General features: G+C 42.9%; 1 protein-coding gene across 1 annotated transcript; it reads right to left on the bottom strand.

Annotated features, from left to right (window-relative positions):
- Nucleotides 1–12,481: 12,481 nt before the first annotated feature.
- On the bottom strand, nucleotides 12,482–18,145 carry LOC307133439 (polyadenylate-binding protein 1-like; the record flags this gene model as incomplete). The annotated part of the gene is made up of 8 exons (XM_079828524.1): nucleotides 12,482–12,607; nucleotides 12,691–12,789; nucleotides 12,877–13,007; nucleotides 13,090–13,174; nucleotides 13,264–13,412; nucleotides 17,098–17,188; nucleotides 17,439–17,711; nucleotides 18,137–18,145. 7 exons carry the CDS (start codon nucleotides 18,143–18,145, stop codon nucleotides 12,697–12,699), a joined length of 831 nt encoding a protein of 276 aa, XP_079684650.1. The 3' UTR covers nucleotides 12,482–12,607; nucleotides 12,691–12,696.
- Between the last annotated feature and the right edge of the window lie 3,613 nt (nucleotides 18,146–21,758).

Below are 21,758 nucleotides of genomic sequence, written 5' to 3' on the forward strand. Positions count from 1 at the left end.
TCCACCTCCCCTTCCTGAAGAAACATCATAGCAGCAGTGACTTGCCACATGATATGATTAAATACAGTTAAAAAAAAACAGTGTTGGATTGTGCACTTTAAAGTCGGCATGAAATGCAAGTTTGTCTTTTCTTCCCTATTGTGACATATATCCGAGGAAAAAGGCTTCTGGAGCAGGGCTTGATTTTGTCCATAGAGTGGAGCAGGTCTCACATCACTTTGTAGGCCAACCGGCAGTTATACTACCTTCACGTGCTATCGGAAATTTGATAATTCCCATTTCTAAAGTCATGATTATGAGCTTGTTGCATTCAAGTGCTTTGTTGTCGGAATGAACAGGAATCATGGAGGACACAGGTTTATTATTGCCTATTAATTAGGAGAATCGTATTAAAACTAAAATTATTGTGTAATAAAATTGTAGTGTCACATGCACTGACAACAATATAACCTAAACATGTAATTTCGATGCTATCCAGATTTTTGTCATTTCGGTCAAATGCAGGCTGCTTTTCCGCTGTGTATAAAACACACAATACGCTTCAAATGATTACTCGTAGCCTGTATGTAAATATGCACATTAATGACAAGACACGACGATCTTGCTAAAAACGAATAAATCATACCCATCACAGCAGTAGTTCTCCCCGCCACCATGTTTAAAGGCCCACTGAAATCAAAATAAAGTTTTTTAGCTTTTAGTATGATAAGGATATGAGTAAGCTGGTGTGTTCCAAAACAATGACAAAATTTGCATTTAGGAGATATAAACATTCAAAACTTACAGTCTCTCACTTCCGTTAAACGAATCAAAGATTTTGATGACATCATCGCAGACTTCACCTTCTCGTCAAATCTTCTGTCCAATCAAATGCGCTCTAAAATCGGAAGTCCCGCTCCCTGCATTATAAATAGACCCTGAACTGCGTCTGAAAACGGTCAGTTTACTATTTTACTATTACTAGGCATTTACTATTTTCTACATGGTGAACGGCACATAGTGCACTATATATGCGATAGGAAACGATTCAGACAGTGTAAATATGCTTTCAGTTGAGGCAAATTAAGTCTGGGTTCATGATAGTTTCACACGCACCGCTGCAGCGCACACACATAGTCTAGACCAGAGCCGTTGACTACAGACACGAGAGCGCAGCGCGGATCATATGCGCGAGTCGGCGCAGACAACAAAACATATCGGACCCATTTAAATGCTGCACAGATTGCTGTATTTCAAAGAGTTATGGAGGAGATTATGATGATAAACGGTTAGATTCGGAGGAAACTGGCTTTTAAAAAAGCAGAAAGGCTCTAGTCAAACTGTGGTAATAATGAAACGCTATTGGCTGTTTCAAAAAAGGAGAGGAGCTGCTAACTGCTGCAGCCGTTTCAGGGGAAATTACGTCAAACACATTGAATAAGGCTGCGTGTTCCAAGGCACTTCAGTGGGCCTTTAAAGTTTATGGCACGCCCATCTCGGGAATTTGGGTATCAACATTTTTTACAAACTTCCCAGTGGTAAACACGTAATCAGAGGGCGTTCATGTGCAATTTTTACCTGGGAAACTCGTATTTACGATAATTCTGATAGCACGTGAAGGCAACATTATGCTGCGTTCCAGGCAGGTTTTTGAGCCCGTAAGTTACGAGTTCAAACCATGACTCACGACTTTGTAGCATTCCAGACAAAGTCACGCCAAACTGCCTGAGCCCAAGGAATTGTGGTAGCTAGATGTAAACAAAGCATGGCGGACCGTACGGGGCTTATGCAAATTTGCAATAATTTATATTGCCAAAGGTGCTTACTCCTTGCTTATTTGAGGGAAACGGAGGAGAAAAACGGCACATGAGGCAAGAGAAGCTGTTATACCTTTTATTTTACGTTATTCGTTTACAACTTTCATAAACACCGGTTACTTGCACGTTTTTCCCATCAAGATAATTATCAGAGATGAACACAACTTTAATGAATTTTGAAGCCTAAATGCAGTCGCCAGAAGTAAAAAGCTAAAGGTAGGCTATAAACGGACTACCAGTGGTGGTAAGTAACGAAGTAAAAATACTTTGTTACTTTACTTAAAGGGATGGTTCACCCAAAAATGAAAATTCTGTCATCATTTACTCACCCTCAAGTTGTTCCAACCCTGTATGAGTTTCTTTGATCTGCTGAACACAAAAGAAGATATTTAGAAGAATGTTGGGAACAAAGCAGATAGAGCAACCATTGACTAGTATTTTTTCCCCTACTATGGTAGTCAATGGTTGCTCTACCTGCTTGGTTACAAACATTCTTCAAAATATCTTCTTTTGTGTTCAGCAGAACAAAGAAACTCATACAGGTTTGGAACAACTCGAGGGTGAGTAAATAATGACAGAATTTTCATTTTTGGGTGAACTATCCCTTCAAGTATTTTTTTCAGGGATCTGTTCTTTACTTGAGTATGTTTTATTTGCATCTACTTTCACTCTTACTCCACTACAATATTAAAGACAAAGTTTACTTTTTACTCCGATACATTTCCCCATGCCCGCTCCAAGTATTTATTACACTTGGCTTTCTTTTGAAAAAAAGAACACGCAAGCTCTATGCCAGCATACGCTCACATAGCAGTCATTTCGTCATTGCGAAGTGGAAGATAACTGCAGAAACAGGTGAAGGGGCAGCTCTCGCTGCCAGCAATGATCCCGAAATTCCCGTCAGGGATCACCCATGGCCATATCTCAAGGTTATGTTCGAATTCACTGATGTCAAGGGAGATTCTTATCGACTGAAATGTCTTCTTTGCCTGCCACGGGTGAATGAAATTTCAGCATTCAAAACTTGACCCTCAAATCTGAGAAAACATATTGGGAGTTAACATTAATGTAGGTCTGTTATATAAAACAACAAACTACATAATAGCGCAAAAAGTGGAAACTGAAGTCAAATGACATCCAGCTCCACTTCTCTGGACATCTAATGGGTCGAGGGATACAGATATGGGTAGGGTTAGGGTGTGGTTGGATATTCTGGCTCCACCCATTAGGCCCAAATTACATTCAGAGAGGGGAAGCTGGACTTCACTCTGCAGGGCCGATGGGGACTTTGAGCACGTAATCTTCTGCGCTTTGGTATTAGTGGAATTACATAAGAATAATCCAGGGTCATAGTTCATACCAGGCAGAGGGTCAAGTACATATAATCAGTCCGTACGTATACATACACACCACGAAGGGCAGACAGGAACAGGGAATCCAAGACTCAGGCAGAGATCAAACATAAAGAACTGCTCAAAATGCCAACAGAGAGTGTCAACCAAACCAAACAAGACTTCATAATGAATGCAGGCAGGGCAAAATGAATTTACATAGACAGGATAATGAACTAGGAAAAAAAGACACAGGCGAAACAGGTTAACTAATAATGAGCAGAGGATACTAGGAAAAAAAGTCCAGGAATAACAGTCAATGGAAACAGTGAGGGACGAGGCTGCCATCTGCAGGTACTTAAGGGTACAGCAGCGGACAGATGTCACATAATCGTTCGGGCAGTGTGCGCTGGTATACTGAGATAACGGTATGAGGGCATTATTACACTCCTTTAAAAAAAAATTAAGCCTTTTTTTTTATTTACGCATTTCAATTAATAGTAAAATTCCATCAAATTAAATTGAATAATCCTTATACACATTTTAATTGAATAATTGATTAAGGATTGTTCAATTATTCAATTAAAATGTGTAAGGTGGCCGAAATCACTTCTGCGGCAGTGAATAAAGTTTAGTCTGAAAGGTGATGCGAGAGCGGTGGACGAAATCACTGCAGTGACAGGGAGGAATACATTTTGGTCTGAAAGCTGATGCGGGAGTGGTCGACGAAATCACTGCTATGGCAGTGAGGAATAAAGTTTAGTCTGTGTAACATACTGCTCGGAGACTTAAAAGGTTGAGGATCCAAATGCAGCTTTATTGAAGGGTAATCCACAATCGTAGTCAAAAACAGGCAAAAGGCCATACACAGCCAAGCAGTCCACACAGGCAAAAGGATAATCCATGGAACAGGCAAGTAATCCAGGACCAAGAGAAACCAGGGAGAATGCTCAGAAATGCAGTATTACACTTAACAAGACTTCGCAGTGAATGACAGGGTGAACAGGCTAGATATATGCAGAGGAAATTAGGTAAATGAGCCACAGGTGTAAACAATGAGTAATGATGAGTCCAGGCAAAGGATTACGGGTAATGTAGTCCTTGATGGGACAGGGAACGAGACACTGTGTCTTGAAACACTATTGGGGAACGCCTCAGCTGAAGCACTTGTTAAATCATGGCAATCGTTTTGGCCGGCGACAGCCTATGACATAACTACTAGTGCAAACAGAAAGTATATAAGGGGCGCCTAAAGAACATGTCATCCACTTCCTTGTCTGAAGGGACTGTGCAGGCAGCCCGGAGTCATGGCCACAAGACGCAGTGTCTTGTTTCTTGTTCTCAGGGAACCAGGGTTACAGTCATAACCCGAGATCTTCCCTTTTGAAAGGGAACTCGCACTGCGTCCTGAGACATTACTGGGGAACGAGACTTAGTCTAGCCAACAACATGTCTGTCTCCTAAACAGAGTCTCTACATTATCTGCCTCAGGAGGGGTAACCAAATTAATGGCAGTAACCAACTCACAAAGGACAAAGAGACAGGCATCCTGGGGAGCAGGACTCAGCATAGTGCTTTCCTTACCTTTGCAAAAGAGGGGAGTTTACTCTGCTCGAACATGGATCTACAGAGCACTTCTTTTTCAAAGCACTGTGGAGGCTGGTGACTCTACATAGGGTCCCTAATGAGGGGAGTACCTCCAGCTCTAAAAAGCTGATCTACCAGGGAGGTCTCACAAGAGCCCTTCGACCTTCCGACCTGGCAGGGAGCGAAGTACTCTACAGAACGACCGTCTCAAACGAGGCGAGTACTAACTAGGTTCGACCGAGTAGAGTATCGACCAAGCTCTGGGGCTAGAACCAGGGAGCCTGCAGCGTGGAGCCTTCAGCATAATGACTCTCTAAGTGAGAGGAGGCAGACTCACTCACTACAGGCAAATTGTCCACCAGGAGCTCAGTGGAGAGGTGGCTTCTTCTTAATGACTCTCTAAGCGAGAGGAGGCAGACTCACTCACTACAGGCAAATTGTCCGCCAGGATATCAGTGGAGAGGTGGCTTCAGCGTAATGACTAAATATATGCGAGAGGAGGCAGACTCACTCACTACAGGCAAATTGTCCACCAGGAGCTCAGTGGAGAGGTGGCTTCAGCGTAATGACTAAATATATACGAGAGGAGGCAGACTCACTCACTACAGGCAAATTGTCCAACAGGAGCTCAGTGGAGAGGTGGCTTCAGCATAATGACGCAAACACACACACACACACACACACACACACACACACACACACACACACACACACACACACACACACACACACACACACACACGTTATTTGAACCATGTGGACCAAAAAACTGTCTCAATAATGTTCAAATATATATAATTTGTTGATTTAATGTCTTTATACGATGTATTAGAATATCTAGGATGTTTACTATATGTAAATCAAAACCTGTTTGCCAGTAACTGTGATAATCTTGTATATCTGTACGCTCACGTCGCAGAATGACAGTTCTTGGTATCTCTGTTATCGCCGAGACCCGACTGTGCCGAATCTCATTCACAAATTACAACAAGATGCATTATTACAGAAGTACCAGCTTTCTAAGAAATAGAGGCTTAAACATTACCACCCTATTGATTAGCCAAGAGGAGGGGTATCCAAAACAATGGAACACTCCCGCCTTCTGTCTCCACGGACGTGATTGGATCCTTCCAACTCTCTGGACGTCGGCCATTCCATCTATAAGAACAGGAGCTGGTCGTTAACTCTTGGCACTCCGCCACGACGAGGAAGACCATCCCGGCCTTCGCCCCCCTGAGAGAAGGATCCCTTTGGCATCCCAGCCATGAAAGAGAAACCGGCAAACTTCTGGAGCGACTTTCCTAAACTTCAAAGAAATTCTCCCGGACACGCAACTCCTTAGCGAACTTCCCCGACGATTCGAACTCAGACACTTACACGACAAAGCCCTAATGCAAGTATTCTATTTCAAACTCAAACTGCTTGTAAAAGGTTCTCTGAAATTATTCCTGATTCACGGAATTATGAATTTCTTGAGGGCTCTGGTGAAATTGGGTTGAAGCTGTCTTTCTCTCTCTCTCTCTCCCTCGTTGATTTTCTCTTTCCATCATTCTTTTCCCTTTGATTTTATTTGTTAAGTTTGATTTTTCCTTGTTTGTACCATATTGTTTGTTTTCTCCGACATATATGCATATTTACCCCCGTACGACTCGTAGCTTTGTATTCTGTAGTTGTTTTTTTAAAACCCAATAATTGCATTAAATTGAATCCGCATTGTTTTGCTCACAAATATAGAAGTCAATGAAACGTAAGATTTTAGCTACCATTTAAGCTTGATTTTCCTGTGTTACTACTTCAGTAATACAAATTGTACAAACATAAGAAATATTATTTGCATCAAGCAGATTAATGTTTCTTAAGGTTTGTAAGATTGATAGTGTCAGGGTTCTGTCACTTCTGTCTAGTTTATTCATGGTTTTGTGACAGAGCCCTGACACTCCTGTATTGTTTGTCTTGTCTTGTGTGAGCGCGCAGCTTTGAGCATGCTCGAGCTGCGTGCTCTTCTGTCCTTGTGTTTTGTGTGCGGGCGTGGTGTTCGGATCCCAGCACTTCGGTCTAGTTTGGGTTTCAGTTTTGTGTTGGGATTCGGACATTCATGCTCCGCGTGTTTGTTTTGTCACTCTGTCTTGTCACGTGAGCGTGTGCTCTTCTGTCTGTGTAGTACACGGTTCATGTTTACATCGGCCGTGTGCTTTCATGTTATGTTTTGTCTTATGTTGTGTAGCACGTGGTTGGTGTTTTTCACTGGCTACGTGCTACGTCATGTTGTCATGTTTTGTGTGAACATGCAGCTGATGAGTTCTCATTAGCTGCATGTTCATGTCATGTTTGGTGTGAGCACATGTCTTGTTAAGTGTTTATTTGTGCCATGTGCTTGAGTCCATTGTCTAACCCCGCCCACCTTGTTTCCTGATTATTGGTTCATTTGCCCCACCTGTCTTCCCTCGTTACCCTCTTTTGTTTGTTCCCTATTTAATCTCCTTGTGTTTGCAGTCCAGTGCGGAATCGTCGTCGAATGTACCTCATGTTTCCCTGCTCCCGTCAAGTCAAGTCAAGTCAAGTCAAGTCAAGTCAAGTCTTTCCCACTCGGGGTAGTTTTTGTTTTGTCTTGTTTTTTGTTTCATTATTATCATTAAAAGACCATTCCTCTGCATCTCTGAGTCCTCGCCTCATCCCTTCAACATACCCTGACAGTACGATTTCGCCAAAAAGAGGACTCAGCAGACAATGGGCATCTTCCTTTTTCCTTCTCCCACCACTGTACCTTCCAACCGCCAGCTGTTGGTCCAGCATGTAAATGCCCATTACATCCGTCAGCAGGGGACTGACGTGAGAGACTTTGCGTGTGACTTCCTCATAGAAGTGGACCACCTGGCGTACAGTGAGGCTGAGATTAAGGAGGTCTTTTACATCTCTCTTGATCAACCTCTCAGCCTGTGGGAGATGGAGAAGCTGGGGAGTCTTGGTTTCTGGGACTTCGTTTACCACGTTTTCCATCTTGGGGAGCCTGAACCTCCACCTCAAGCGGAGTCCCATCCCACTGACTGTTCCCCTCTTCCATCGGCAGTCAGTGGAAGCCCCAGCCCTCCGATGACTCGGAAAAGGAGGAAGAGGAGGAAGAAGAACCGGCCTGCCTCATCTGTCTCCAATCCAGTCGGGGAAACACACCCTGCAGGTTTGCCCTGGTCGTGTGTGACCGCTGCAGCACCCCCAGATGCGGCCGTAGAGGCTGCAGCACCCCCAGAGGCGGCCGTAGAGGCTGCAGCACCCCCAGAGGCGGCCGTAGAGGCTGCAGCACCCCCAGAGGCGGCCGTAGAGGCTGCAGTACCCCCAGAGGCGGCCGTAGAGGCTGCAGCACCCCCAGAGGCGGCCATAGAAGCTGCAGCACCCCCAGAGGTGGCCGTAGAAGCTGCAGCACCCCCAGAGCTGGCCGTAGAAGCTGCAGCACCCCCAGAGGCGGCCGTAGAAGCTGCAGCACCCCCAGAGGCGCCCGTAGAAGCTGCAGCACCCCCAGAGGCGCCCGTAGAAGCTGCAGCACCCCCAGAGGCGGCCGTAGAAGCTGCAGCACCCCCAGAGGCGGCCGTAGAAGCTGCAGCACCCCCAGAGGCGCCCGTAGAAGCTGCAGCACCCCCAGAGGCGCCCGTAGAAGCTGCAGCACCCCCAGAGGCGGCCGTAGAAGCTGCAGCACCCCCAGAGGCGGCCGTAGAAGCTGCAGCACCCCCAGAGGCGCCCGTAGAAGCTGCAGCACCCCCAGAGGCGGCCGTAGAAGCTGCAGCACCCCCACAGGCGGCCGTAGAAGCTGCAGCACCCCCAGAGGCATCTCTGAGTCCTTGCCTCAGACGACCGAAGAGGCTGCAGCTCCCCCGGAGGCGGTAAGCACCCAACCACCGCCTCGTTCTCGGAGGAGGAGGACAAAGCCCCAGAGACGGCCGAAGAGGCTGCAGCTCCCCCGGAGGCGGTAAGCACCCAACCACTGCCTCGTTCTCGGAGGAGGAGGACAAAGAAGGCTTCCTCCACCCTACATGGCCTGGAGGCCATCCCAGAGCCTGCTGCTGGCCCAGAGACGCCCCCCAGATGTCTTGCCCTGTCCGCGCCGCCCAGGCGTCTTGCCCTGCCCACGCCACCCAGGCGTTTTGCCCTGCCCGAGCCACCCAGGCGTCTTGCGCTGCCCGTGCCACCCATTCACCCATCCTCTGCATCTCTGAGTCCTTGCCTCATCCCTTCAACATACCCTGACAGATAATTGATGAAGAAATCAATTTGGGATAAGGGATACTTTTAAATGATTAAAGGATCCATTATACGTAATATTGTCTGTACAACAAGCAAATCATCTTCATAGACTCATGAATATTTATACCATTTGAATTAATTATTCCCCGAAACTCATTGTTGTTACACTTTTATCCAAGGAGGAGGAGAGCAATAGAAGCAATCAGACAAACAAGGGGCAACAGTATGCAAGTGCTGTAACAGTTAATCTAGTGCAGTACACATACTTTTGAATTTTTTTAAATAAATAAACAAACAAACAGAAGAACGAACAGAATAGTTAAGTGCTAGTTTTAACTGGCCAGGTGCTGCTGGAAAAGATGTGTCTTTAGACATTTTTTGAAAACGGCTACAGACTCGGCTGCTCGAATTGAGATAGGCAGGTCATTCCACCAGGTGGGAACGGTCCAGGAAAAGGTCCGTGAGAGTGATTTTGTGCCTCTTTGGGATGGCACTACGAGGCGTTGTTCACTTGCAGAATGCAAGCTTCTGGAGGGGGCCGTCACACTGATGAAGAGAGGTGTGACGTGCGCTTTCTTCGGCTCGTTGAAGACCACCCTCGCCGCTGCATTCTGGATTAGTTGCAAGAGTTTGATAGTGCATGCTGGAAGGCCCGCTAGAAGAGCATTACAGTAGTCCAGTCTGGAGGGAACAAGAGCTTGGACCAGGCGTTGTGTGGCATGCTCTGATTGGAAGGGTCTAATCTTCCAAATGTTGTATAATGCAAATCTGCAGGACCAGGCAGTTCAAAATGATTGCCGTGATTTAACAAGTGCTTCAGATACCAGTCACGCTGAGGCGTTACCCAATAGTGTCTCAGGAGGCCGTGCGAGTTCCCTTTCGAAAGGGAACACAATTCAATTCAGCAACAAATCTTACATAAACTATCCCAATGCTCAAATAGCATTAAAAAGGTTTATATTTTTAGGCTGGATGAGCCAATGCGCATGTGTAGTTCGCGCCGCTCAGGAAACTGTCTGTTTGTTTGTTTTGTTTTTTTTACACTTTTTTACACAAGCACAAGTGCCGCGGGAGGAAGCACAAGCGCCGCGGGAGGTCAGTGCTCATTCCTCGCGGGGGCGCTGCGCACAAACTACCCCAAAGGACATTCCTTTACCGCCGCCATTTCGCAACGATGGTTCCGAGTCTTTTCAGCTGTGGGCCCGTCGTTATGAGGTAATTCAGGAGGCTTGCTATAAAGATAACGGTGTTGATTTGGATGCAGTGTTAGCAGCAGAGTTGCCCACTAGATTGCCACCTGAACTGTTTATTGTTTGGGACAATTTTCCATCCGACATTCGGCACTCTTTTACTTCAGCGAAAAAACACTTACAAGATGCTTTTGGCCAGAAGGATATAATTGCGTCTTTTCAAACATTTCCTAATTCACGCCACAAATAAGATTAATAAATGCTTTGTAAGTGCAGTTCATTATTATTTCACGTTAACTAATGTAGTTAACTAATGAACCTTATTGTAAAGTGTTACCGAGATCCATTTCACACATTTACTATAAAAATACTTTCAAATGTAGCAAACATTGTTATACAAAAAAAAAAAGCATGAGAAGGGGAAAAGAAAGTAAGAGTGGAAGGTGGTGGAGAGAGTCGAGGAATGGGTGTAATGAGAGGGAGAGAAAGTTGAAAATGTAGAAAGATGAGGGGAGAGAAGGGTAAAGTGGAGGGCATTAGTGTAGTGTAAAGAATAAGGGAAATTGTAGGAAGGGGACAGCAGGATGAAAGGAGTGAAACGTAGAAGGTAGAAACTTTCAAATGAAATGAGAGTCACCCTAATTAACCATGTAATCATGGCCACTTCCTGAGAGAAGCTAGGAAACAGAACCAAAGTGGTAATTTATGAGTATTGTACTATACAATGATTGCTGGCTAGATTTCTAGTTGCCTGAGTGGTAAGTTCTGTAAATGTTCAAACATTGTTTTCCAGAATTTAAGCTCATGAACAGTGAGGTGACAAAACATTTTTTCAATAGATGCAACTTTTCCCCCATAATGCATAATAACATATTCTGTGATGTAGACGAAATCTATCCTGATTAGAGGGATGATGAATAAAGTTCAGTGATTGCAGTACTGTACAACAGCAAACATTTGCTGCATGCGCATGTCATTTTTGGTGCTTGGGGAAAAACATATACAATAAAACTCAAGCAGATTTTAGTATCATAATGGTAATGTTTTCACTTTTATGGAGAAAAAGTTGTATAGGCCTTAAACTTGCTAACACAATTTAGCTAGCTGATTGTTCTTAATTGTTAAGTGCTTTTTATGGTAATGACAGCTGTATAATATACAGTGATTATTTTTAATGTGAAAACTGCAAACTGTACACATAATTAACTAAAAATTGTTTTATTTAATTTGGTAAAGTTCAGGGCCAGAGCAGTGGTTCTCAGACAGGAAGTCGAAGCACACAAGCAGGCCGCAGGATGACTAATAATTATTTAAAAAATAAAATGTATTTGTATATTTTTATTTATTAAATTGATATGTTAATTACAATGTTAAAAAAGACCACTCACTTAGAACAGTGAAGGATCACCCATATAAGGTGAAGGAACTTTTGTGCTACCATGTATTCATACAAACTGATGAATACCTAGACCTCTAAACTATGTAAACTATTCTTAAGTTTAGAAAAAGCATCTCAGTGACCTACTTCTGAAATGACTAAAAAAATAGACACAAATGTAATTGTACATCCTACTGGACATAATACCAAAACAACACTTGAACTCAGCAGCAGGTTAATAGCTCATCAACGGATCTGTTAGTGAAAAAAAGAAAAAGTTAATGAGCTATTACGCAAATGGACATGTGGTATCAAGTTTCACATACATTGTTTCGTTATCCCATATCCCTTATTTCATATATGCCCACTTTATTTATTACAACCTACTCATTAAAATTCTTTATACAAATCCCCCAAAAAGCCACTTCTCAGATCTTTCCTCTGACTGTTTCTCATCAGCCACACAGTTTTGTTCTCCTTTGTGAGCTGTTGTACTGCTTTTCTGGCACTCATCTTCCTCTATCATTCCAACATTCCCAGCTCTTGTTCTACCCAATAACCAAACACAGAGCCTTTCAAAAAAATGCAGTGTTACTATACGGATTCGAAGACTTCAATCTAGTCCATGAAGACCAACTTAAAATATGGTTTTGGCATCCCAAATCCCTGTTGAGAGATTCTGTGGACAAATGGAGACACTCACACATTTTAATGAACTTTATTTGAGCAAGCATATTGTCAATATAAGGTAACATCACATTGCTGGTTCTGTCAGTTCTCCCCTCCCTTCTGAGAACATGACATAGCCAGGCTTTAAAAGAAATAAAACAAGGCAGGAATGCTTTACGGCTGTTTTCTCCCTATACTGTGGATCTTTTTTTAAACCCCCAACATAATTTTTGTCTGTTTTACCTTTTTTATGCGTTTTTTTAAATACCTTAACTAGGCCTAGAATGCTCATCTCTAGACCCGGCTCTTTCTAGTTTCTTTTTTAAATATGGTTTTAGATGTTTTGCCATGTTTTCTGTGTTTTAATTTTCCCCCCAATGTTTACTTTTCCCCCTCTCTGTGCAGATTCAAGGTTGCGCACCCCTGTAAAACAGAGACATCATGACCTCAGTTCTCCAACAGACTGAACATTTGATGCGAGTGGACGATAACAAAAGGAACGTTACCTTGGCTTAAACACTTGGCACACCAGTAGAGTTGGTCACAGTTTTCTGAGCGGCTTCTTTAGCCTGGTGAGCTTGGAGTACGGCCACCGCCTCGTCAACCTGTTAGATAGTTGACAAAACATTTTGCCCTTTGAATACATTCCGTACAGTTTCCATACAAAAACAACCATTCAGAAACCGTCCAACCTTGGAGCGCAGAGACTCCGGAGACTCCAGCATGTGGAGGAGCTCAGAGTTGTCGATTTCCAGTAGCATACCAGTGATCTTGCCTGCCAGGCTGGGATGCATATTCTGGATAAGTGGGAAGAGACGCTCACCTGGGAGAGGAAAATCAGGCATTACCCTCATCTTATAGTGTGGTGAGAGGAACACATAATCAGAAAACTCAGCAAACTTTACCCAGCATCTGCTTCTGTTCCTGTGGAGGAGCAGCAGCGAGCATGGAGGCTGTCAGCGGTTCCTGTCCTTGCACATGTACAGCAGGCTAATGAAGAGAGTAAATCAGAAGAGTAAACTCAAAAATAACATCTTTTAAATGTAATGGGATATATGTTGCGCATATAGCAGTCTTACCTGCTGCATGGTAACCTGAGGCTGTGTGTTCATGTGCTGCTGAGGGTTGCGGACACTGGGTGCGTATTTGTACTGAGGCACGCCGCGTACTGGAGGGGCAGAAGCTGCAGCCGCTGCAGTGGAGGGCCGTGGACCCATAGTCTGAGCAGCTGAGAGAGCAACAGGATCAAAATCAATTGAAATCAAATGGATTTAATTAAATTCATTTTAATTCAACTTCTGCTCAAAACGGTGCACCTACTTTATGAAAACTAAATATATTTTTCTTAACAAAACATGCTATATATACACACACTATATTGACAAAAGTATTGGGACACCACTCCAATTCATTGAATTCAGGTGTTCCAATCACTTCTATGGCCACAGGTGTATAAAATCAAGCACCTAGGCATGCAGACTGCTTCTACAAACATTTGTGAAAGAATGGGTCGCTCTCAGCAGCTCAGTGAATTCAAGCGTGGTACCGTGACTTATTGCACAGGTGGCAACCTATTTGTGAAATTTCCTCACTACTAAATATGCCACGGTCAACTGTTAGTGGTATTATAACAAAATGGAAGCAATTGGGAACAACAGCAACAAAGGCCACGTAAAATTACAGAGCGGGGTCAGTGCATGCTGAGGCGCACCGTGCGCAGAAGTCGCCAACTTTCAATAGCTAGAGCTCCAAACTTCATGTGGCCTTCAGATTAGCTCAAGAACAGTGCGTGGAGAGCTTCATGGAATGGGCTTCCATGGCTGAGCAGCTGCATCCAAGCCTTACATCACCAAGTGCAATGCAAAGCGTCGGATGCAGTGGTGTAAAGCACGCCGCCACTGGACTCTAGAGCAGTGGAGACGTGTTCTCTGGAGTGACCTCACGCTTCTCTGTCTGGTAATCCGATGGATGAGTCTGGGTTTGGTGGTTGCCATGAGAACTTTACTTACCTGACTGCATTGTGCCAGGTGTAAAGTTTGGTGGAGGGGGGATTATGGTGTGGGGGTTGTTTTTCAGGGGTTGGGCTTGGCCCCTCAGTTCCAGTGAAAGGAACTCTTAATGCTTCAGCATACCAAGACATTTTGGACAATTTCATGCTTTTTTGTGTGAACAGTTTGGGGATGGCCCCTTCCTGTTCCAACATGACTGCGCACCAGTGCACAAAGCAAGGTCCATAAAGACATGGATGAGCGGTTTTTGTGAGGAGGAACTTGACTGGCCTGCACAGAGTCCTGACCTCAACCCGATAGAACACCTTTGGGATTAATTAGAGCGGAGACTGCAAGCCAGGCCTTCTCGTCCAACATCAGTGCCGACCTCACAAATGCGCTTCTAGAAAAATTGTCAAAAATTCCCATAGACACACTCCTAAACCTTGTGGAAAGCCTTCCCAGAAGAGTTGAAGCTGTTATAGCTGCAAAGGGTGGGCCTTATGGCAATATGGTGTGTGTATAATTTTTTTCTTTCTTTCCACAAGCAGAGACAAATCTAATCTATACTCGTAACAAATTTTCAGTTGATACCAGGATCGAAATTAACCAGAATGCAAAAAGTGAAACTTTTGCTTTGTAATGATTATATTTCTTAAACTTAATTGTAAACAAAAAATAACAAAAACTACTTCTGAAAGCTTAGGCAGCTGACTTTTTGCCTGTGTGGCATGAAGATACCTCACAAAACAGATTTTGGACAGGCTTCAGAGGCAGCGTTTAATGATCTACAACAAAATAAAGCAAGCTTTGGTGAAAACCAAGAGAATATTTAATTACTACAATAGTAATTTCTTGCTAGAAAATAGAAATAACATCACCAGTGGACAAATTTGGTAAAAAATATTTAAAAAATAAAAAACAACAACTTACATTTACACATAAGCTGACCACCAACCGCAACTTTCAGACACCATATATTAATTTAAGGTCAACTGTCACGGAATGGGATGCACAAGATTGTGGGAAAAAGGCAACGACGTATAAATCTGTGCTGCCTTCAAAAATTGATCAGATGAAGGTATCTCGGAAGACACGAAGATAAGGTAACATTGGATTCAGACATGCCTTGATGCCTCCCTACCTTGCAGTGCATCCTTTTTCAGATTTCAGACGCAGCCTATAAGTGTGTGTTGGAGCAAGGTTAGAACTAATCTCTGCAGGGTTGTGGCCCTCCAGGAACTGAGTTTTGCACCCCTGATCTAAACTCTGAAGGAAATTAGATCTCCAGAAGCATAATTGAGCACCCCAAACCAGACTAAAAGACTAAAAGACCCAATATACAAAATCGAAGAACGAACTGGTGTGAAGCCAAAACGAAGTTCGTTTGGAGTTTGATTCAGGAGTTCGAAAGAGCTTGTCAAAGCAAACTTTCTTAAAAAACGACTCACCAACACGCTGAGTGGACATCTGTCACAGACACGTCAGGTTCCACCCTCCACCAATCACAGCGCACTCCATCCCCAGAGTACTGACCACTATCACCTGCACCTCATCATGGCACTCATCACCAGCACTATAAGAAGCACACGCACACAGCACTCCACGTCCGGTCTCGTTCGCATATACTTCTGCCAATGCTTACCTCAAGGACTCTACTACTGATACTACCTGTCTCCAGCGTGTCTCCTTCCTTCCGTGTTCCTTGTCTGCTGTGTGGGTGTGTTCCTGTCTGTCCCTCTGTACTCCAGCGATCTCCAGTCTCCATTTACCTCCAGGCTCCAGTGTCATTCCACCTTCAATACAAAAGACAGTAACTCTCTCTCTCTCGTATCACCATATTATCTACCAACAACCGGTTTACTCACCTGCTCCACATCACATGCTCTACTGTGGTCAAATAAACTAACCATACCTGTTTACATCTGTGTCTGCCTCCTGTCTACTTGTAACAACATCATGCGGGGCACCTGTGATGCAGGACGCATGGTGCTGAAGGTCTGAGGTCTGGGGGCAGATGGGCGCATTGTGCCTGGCATGTTTTGGAAGTCTGTAGAAAATGTTGAACGTCTATGATTCATGAAGTACTGATTCATACTAAGTGACATTTGATTATTTATTTATGTACTTTTATTAACAACTAAAACAATTGATAACCATCACACATAAGCATAACAAATATTATTTAAGATTTGTGTGACATTTGATTAAAGTCAGTTTAAAGGCAATTCTGAGATTTGTTTCTAAACACATTATAAATGTTAGAAATGTATTGCTGAAACACATAGCAAAGACTGAACTGTGTAGTACTGAATTGTGGAGTTAGACCGTTAAACAGTTTTTCACCATTTCTGGGCTTAGGATTTTTTAAGTGGGGCTAAAACAGTGTCTCAATGTCGCACTGGAGCTACTGAGCATGGGCCCTCCCCTAAAACTATAATATCTAGAGCAGAGTCACATCAGTTCGTCACATCAGTTCGCCCACTCAATCAAGAGTTACTGTCAGGACCGTTAGTTACTACAGCCTACTAGCTAGTAGGGATTCATATCCCTACTTCGCCCACTCATTTCGATCATTGTCTCAAAAAACAAATACTCGAGTACTCTGGGGGGGTGGGGCATGGCCGTCATGAAGATATGAAAATATTTTAAGACTGTTACGAAAATTAATGTTGACAAACACATTTGTATTTGTCGCGAGTGGGCGTCGTTTCAGCGCCAAAATGCCCCCCAGTGTTTGAAAGATTTTGATAAGCTATTTTACTTTTTGGGCTTTTTTTTTTAATCATTCAAATTTGGCTGGGTGGTTAACACATTTTTCTGTGGTGTGACAAACTCAGAATACAGACTTAATAACATTTAATTTTGACTTTACACTGACTTTAATATATCACTGCAGGTTTCTGGGATAAAAAGTTGACTTACGCTGAGGCCGGACGCCTTGAGTGGTCCAGCGGGGACTGGGTCTGAGCTGGGCGAGCTGACTGGTAGGGTAATACGCAGCTCTGTTCTGGGCCTGTGATGCAAGAAAATGATTAATTATGGCTGCACAATATATATATAGTTTTTGCATCGATATCGCGATGTGCATTCGTCTTAAAAGTGACAGCAGCCTAATATACCCGCAGTTGTGCGTCACCAATCAAACAACAAAAGAGAAGGAGCTTTAACAAAGATATATTGTATGAATTAATTTATACAGTAAAGACAAGTGTTACTTTACATTCGATTATTCAATTTCTGTACCTGAATACTGTAAGATTTACCTGCGGAATGGCAGCCATGAAGTATCCTGATGGAGGTGCAGGTTGGTAGGGGTTGATAACTGGGTTTGGCACTGCACGGACACTGGCCATCCTCTGCATGTACTGGTTGGTGAGATGGGCCTGTCGTTCCTCTTTGCGCTGAGCAAGAGCCACATACAGTGGCTTAGTGGCCACAATACGGCCATTCATCTCAGTCACTGCTTTAGTGGCTTCCTCAGGGGAAGAGAAACAGACAAAACCGAAGCCTTTACTGCGACCACCGTCCATCATGACCTGGGACAGAAGGCAACATACAAAAAGGTAAACATGAAAAGGCATTTGCAACCCATTTAATATCAGTAATGTAACTTTTCCAGAGAGAAACACCAAATAATAAAGAGAATTATCATTTTCAAATCAATCAAATAAAATCATTTTTAAATCATTATCAAAGGGGTTGTATTATGCCCTTTTACGAAGTCTTGATTTAGTTTTTAGGGTGTACTAGAATATGCTTTCATGCTTGATTGTTCCAAAAAAAACAAAACATTATTTTACAGCACCTCTCTCCCCAGTCCAGCTTAAAGGTGCAGTTTACTTTTCTTTTTCGATGAAGCCCCTCCTTCCAAAATACGAATCTGCTGTGATTGGTTAGCTGGCCCTGTGTGTTGTGATTAGCACTGCTTAGTGCACGTCCGGGAAATGTCACGCCCCCTTACCATAACCATGAGCTCTACTTGGATGAAAATATTAAGGATGGTGTCAATTTCAAACCAATTCAAGCCTGATTCAGACTTAAGAATGCTAACAAACAAGAGGCTATAAATGTGCAGCACATAAAGGTTGTGGTTATTAGGGATGTGCATTTCAAGCAAAAATAATATTCGATGATGGCTGGGAATTATTCGATTATTATTCGAAAATTGCAACTCCTCCCCCAGCATGCACGCATGTTGAAACATATGACTGTTTTGATATCGGCCAAAGTTACCGTAACCGCTATATGCCATGCAAGTCTACAGTGTGCATGTGAGACGATGTGTTCTTCTTCTGTTGTCTCAGGGCATTTTTACTCTGGCAGTTTAGTTCGAAATGGGGCACAATTTGCATGAAAAATTGCTTATGTGAAAGCTTTCATACAGAGCTTAGTGTGCACTGAGGTACCGAGGCCCGAGGCCCGTGTCCGACAGCTTATCAAAATCTCGGCCCGAGTCTGACTGGAACCCGTGTTTTAAAAAAAGAAAAAATTGTATCCTCCCGATTACTGTTGCAGCCATTAAAATGGTTCAGTTTTGTTTTTAATGTCAAAGTAGTTATATTTTGTTTCGTGTCTTTAATAAATTAATTTAGAAAAATGTTTGGAGCATTTTTTGTTTGTTAAATTAAAGTTTTCATTTTTTAAAGTGATGACCAAGCGGCCAGCGGCCGACAGCCAGTTATCCACATGTTTGATCAATTTAGCCTCTCAAATCAACACTTGACTTGTCTTGCCTACAAAGTCCATAGATATTAAACACTTCAAGTATCACAATGTTAGTTTAGGCATTATTTAGAAGATGCAGCTGCAATGAGTTAGCGTAAAGTGTTAAACATTCGCCGGTTCCCGCCTCCTTCACTAGAAGTTCGTCAAAAAACAGCGTCTCTTAAACAGTGACAACAACACGGTCTTCTCTCAGGCAGCTACATTTTTTGCGTATTCCGTGGGTGGAGATTATTTAAATGAGTAACATAGCGACAGGAGTGTCAGGAGTAGTAGAAGTGTGAGTGTCAGAGTTGTGTCATTGTCGTTATTGTGGTTCATATGTGTTAGGGCTATATAGTATTACATTATACTATTTTATACTACAGGATACTACATTATTACTATTAGATAGTTTTTCTCTGATAGAGTTTTCCTCTATTATTAGGTGTCCTTTGGCATCTGCTGGATAGCACGGTTGATCACAGTAGAAGGAGCTCAAGTGCAACAGATGCTAGTGTTGAAATGGACCAGTATTTATCGGAAGTAAATCTCACAAGATCTGAGGATACACTAGTATATTGGGCACAACAGAAGCATTAGTATCCTCACTTATACCAGCTGGCACTGGCATTTTCATGTTCAACCGCATCCTCTGTTCCTTGTGAAAGGATCTTTTCCAAGGCTGAAGAGGAATTGTCTAAACTCAGTGCACACTTTAAAAAAACCTGTTCCTCGATGATAAACCTTTCTTCACCCACCCCAAACTGCTGTGCTGCAGTTTGCTCCACTATATCCTCAGACCCATAGGCAATACACTGAACTAAAACTTCACAATAAACTGTGCACACTGCACACAAAAACAGTAACAATTCTTAACTTTTCCCACCACAGCTCTGTTGCAGTTCGCTTTATTACTTTCCCTCCACCATCAGTGCTGCACTCAACACACATCACTTTTGTTGTTCATATACTGTCACCATTCAAACAATTTATAGATAATTAATTAACAGTGTGCCTGGCAGTTGTTTTTGTTCAAGTAAAGTCAGACAGAGTAACAAAATCTATGAGAGTAAAAACATGCACAGACAAATCCAAATTAAACCCTGCGGCTTGTGATGACACATTGATGTCTTAAGACATGAAATGATCGGTTTGTGCGAGAAACCGAACAGTATTTATGTAATTTTTTACCTCTAATACACAGACCTCACTCACCGAAAGTTAGAGCGTGCTCAAGGCTGTTGGACAGTGGTGTATTAGAGGTAAAAATGATATAAATACTGTTTGGTTTCTCGAACAAACTGATCGTTTCGTGTCTTAAGACATCAATGTGTCATCATGTGCCGCATGGTTTCATTTGGATTTGTCAGTTTTTGTCCGTTTTTTTTTTTTTTACTTTCATAGATTTGGTTACCATTCACATGCATTATACGACTGACAGACTGCAACGGTTGGAGTTAAAAATCTTCATTTGTTTTCTACTGAAGAAACAAAGTCACCTATATCTTGAATGCCCAGGGGGTAAGCAGATAAACATTACATTTTCATTTTTGGGTGAACTATCTACAACCCCAAATCGGAAAAAGTTGGGACAGTATGGAAAACGCAAAAAAAAAAAAAAAAGAACTGATTTCTAAATTTACTTTGACTTGTATATCATTGCAGACAATATAAACACAACATATTTCATGTTTTGTCTGGTCAACTTCATGTCATTTGTAAATATGCATCCTTTGCTGTCATTCAGACCTGCAACACATTTAAAAAAAAAGTTGGGACAGTAAAGCATTTACCACTTTGTAATGTTGCCATTCCTTTTCACAACACTTAAAAGACGTTTAGGGACTGAAGACACCAAATGATGAAGTGTTTCAGGTGTAATTTTGTCCCATTCTTCCTGCAAACAAGTCTTAAGGTGGGCAACAGTACGGGGTCTTCGTTGTCGCATTTTGCGCTTCAAAATGCGCCACACATTCTCTATTGGAGACAGGTCGGGACTGCAGGCAGGCCAGTCAAGTACCCGTACCCTCTCCGCAGCCAGGACTTTGTAATGTGTGCAGAATGTGGTTTTGCATTGTCTTGTTGAAATATGCATGGACGTCCCTGGAAAAGATGTCTTCTTGAAGGCAGCATATTATGCTCCAAAATCTCTATGTACTTTTCAGCATTAATGGTGCCTTCACAGAAGTGCAAGTTACCTTTACCAAGGGCACTGACACAACCCCATACCATGACAGACCCTGGCTTTTGGACTTGTTGCTGGTAACAGTCTGGATGATCCTTTTCTTCTTTGGTCCAGAGCACACGGCGTCCATTCCTCCCAAAAAATACCTGAAATACTGATTCATCTGACCACAGTACACGTTTCCACTGTGTGATGGTCCATCCCAGATGCCTCCGGGCCCAGAGAAGTCGACGGCGCTTCTGGAAACTGTTAACATAGGGCTTCCTTTTGGCACAGTACAGTTTTAACTGGCATTTGTGGATGTAACTACGTATTGTGGTACTTGACAAAGGTTTGCCAAAATAGTCCTGAGCCCATGTGGTAATATCGCTTATAGATGAATGATGATTCTTGATGCAGTGCCGTCTGAGGGATCGGAGATCACGGTTGTTCAGCTTAGGCTTGCGCCCTTGTCCTTTACGCACTGAAATTCCTCCAGATTCCTTGAATCTTTTAATTATGTTATGCACTGTTGAATGTGAACTATCCAAATCTCTTCCTATCTTTCTTTGAGGAACATTGTTTTTAAACATTTCAATAATTTTCTCACGTATTTGTTGGCAAACTGGCGATCCTCGGCCCATGTTTGCTCCTAAAGGATTAGACCTTTCTTGGATGCTGCTTTTGTACCAAATCATAATTACAATCACCTGTT

The sequence above is a fragment of the Gobio gobio genome, assembly GCF_949357685.1.
Source record: "Gobio gobio genome assembly, chromosome: 11".
Classification (NCBI taxonomy): domain Eukaryota; kingdom Metazoa; phylum Chordata; class Actinopteri; order Cypriniformes; family Gobionidae; genus Gobio; species Gobio gobio.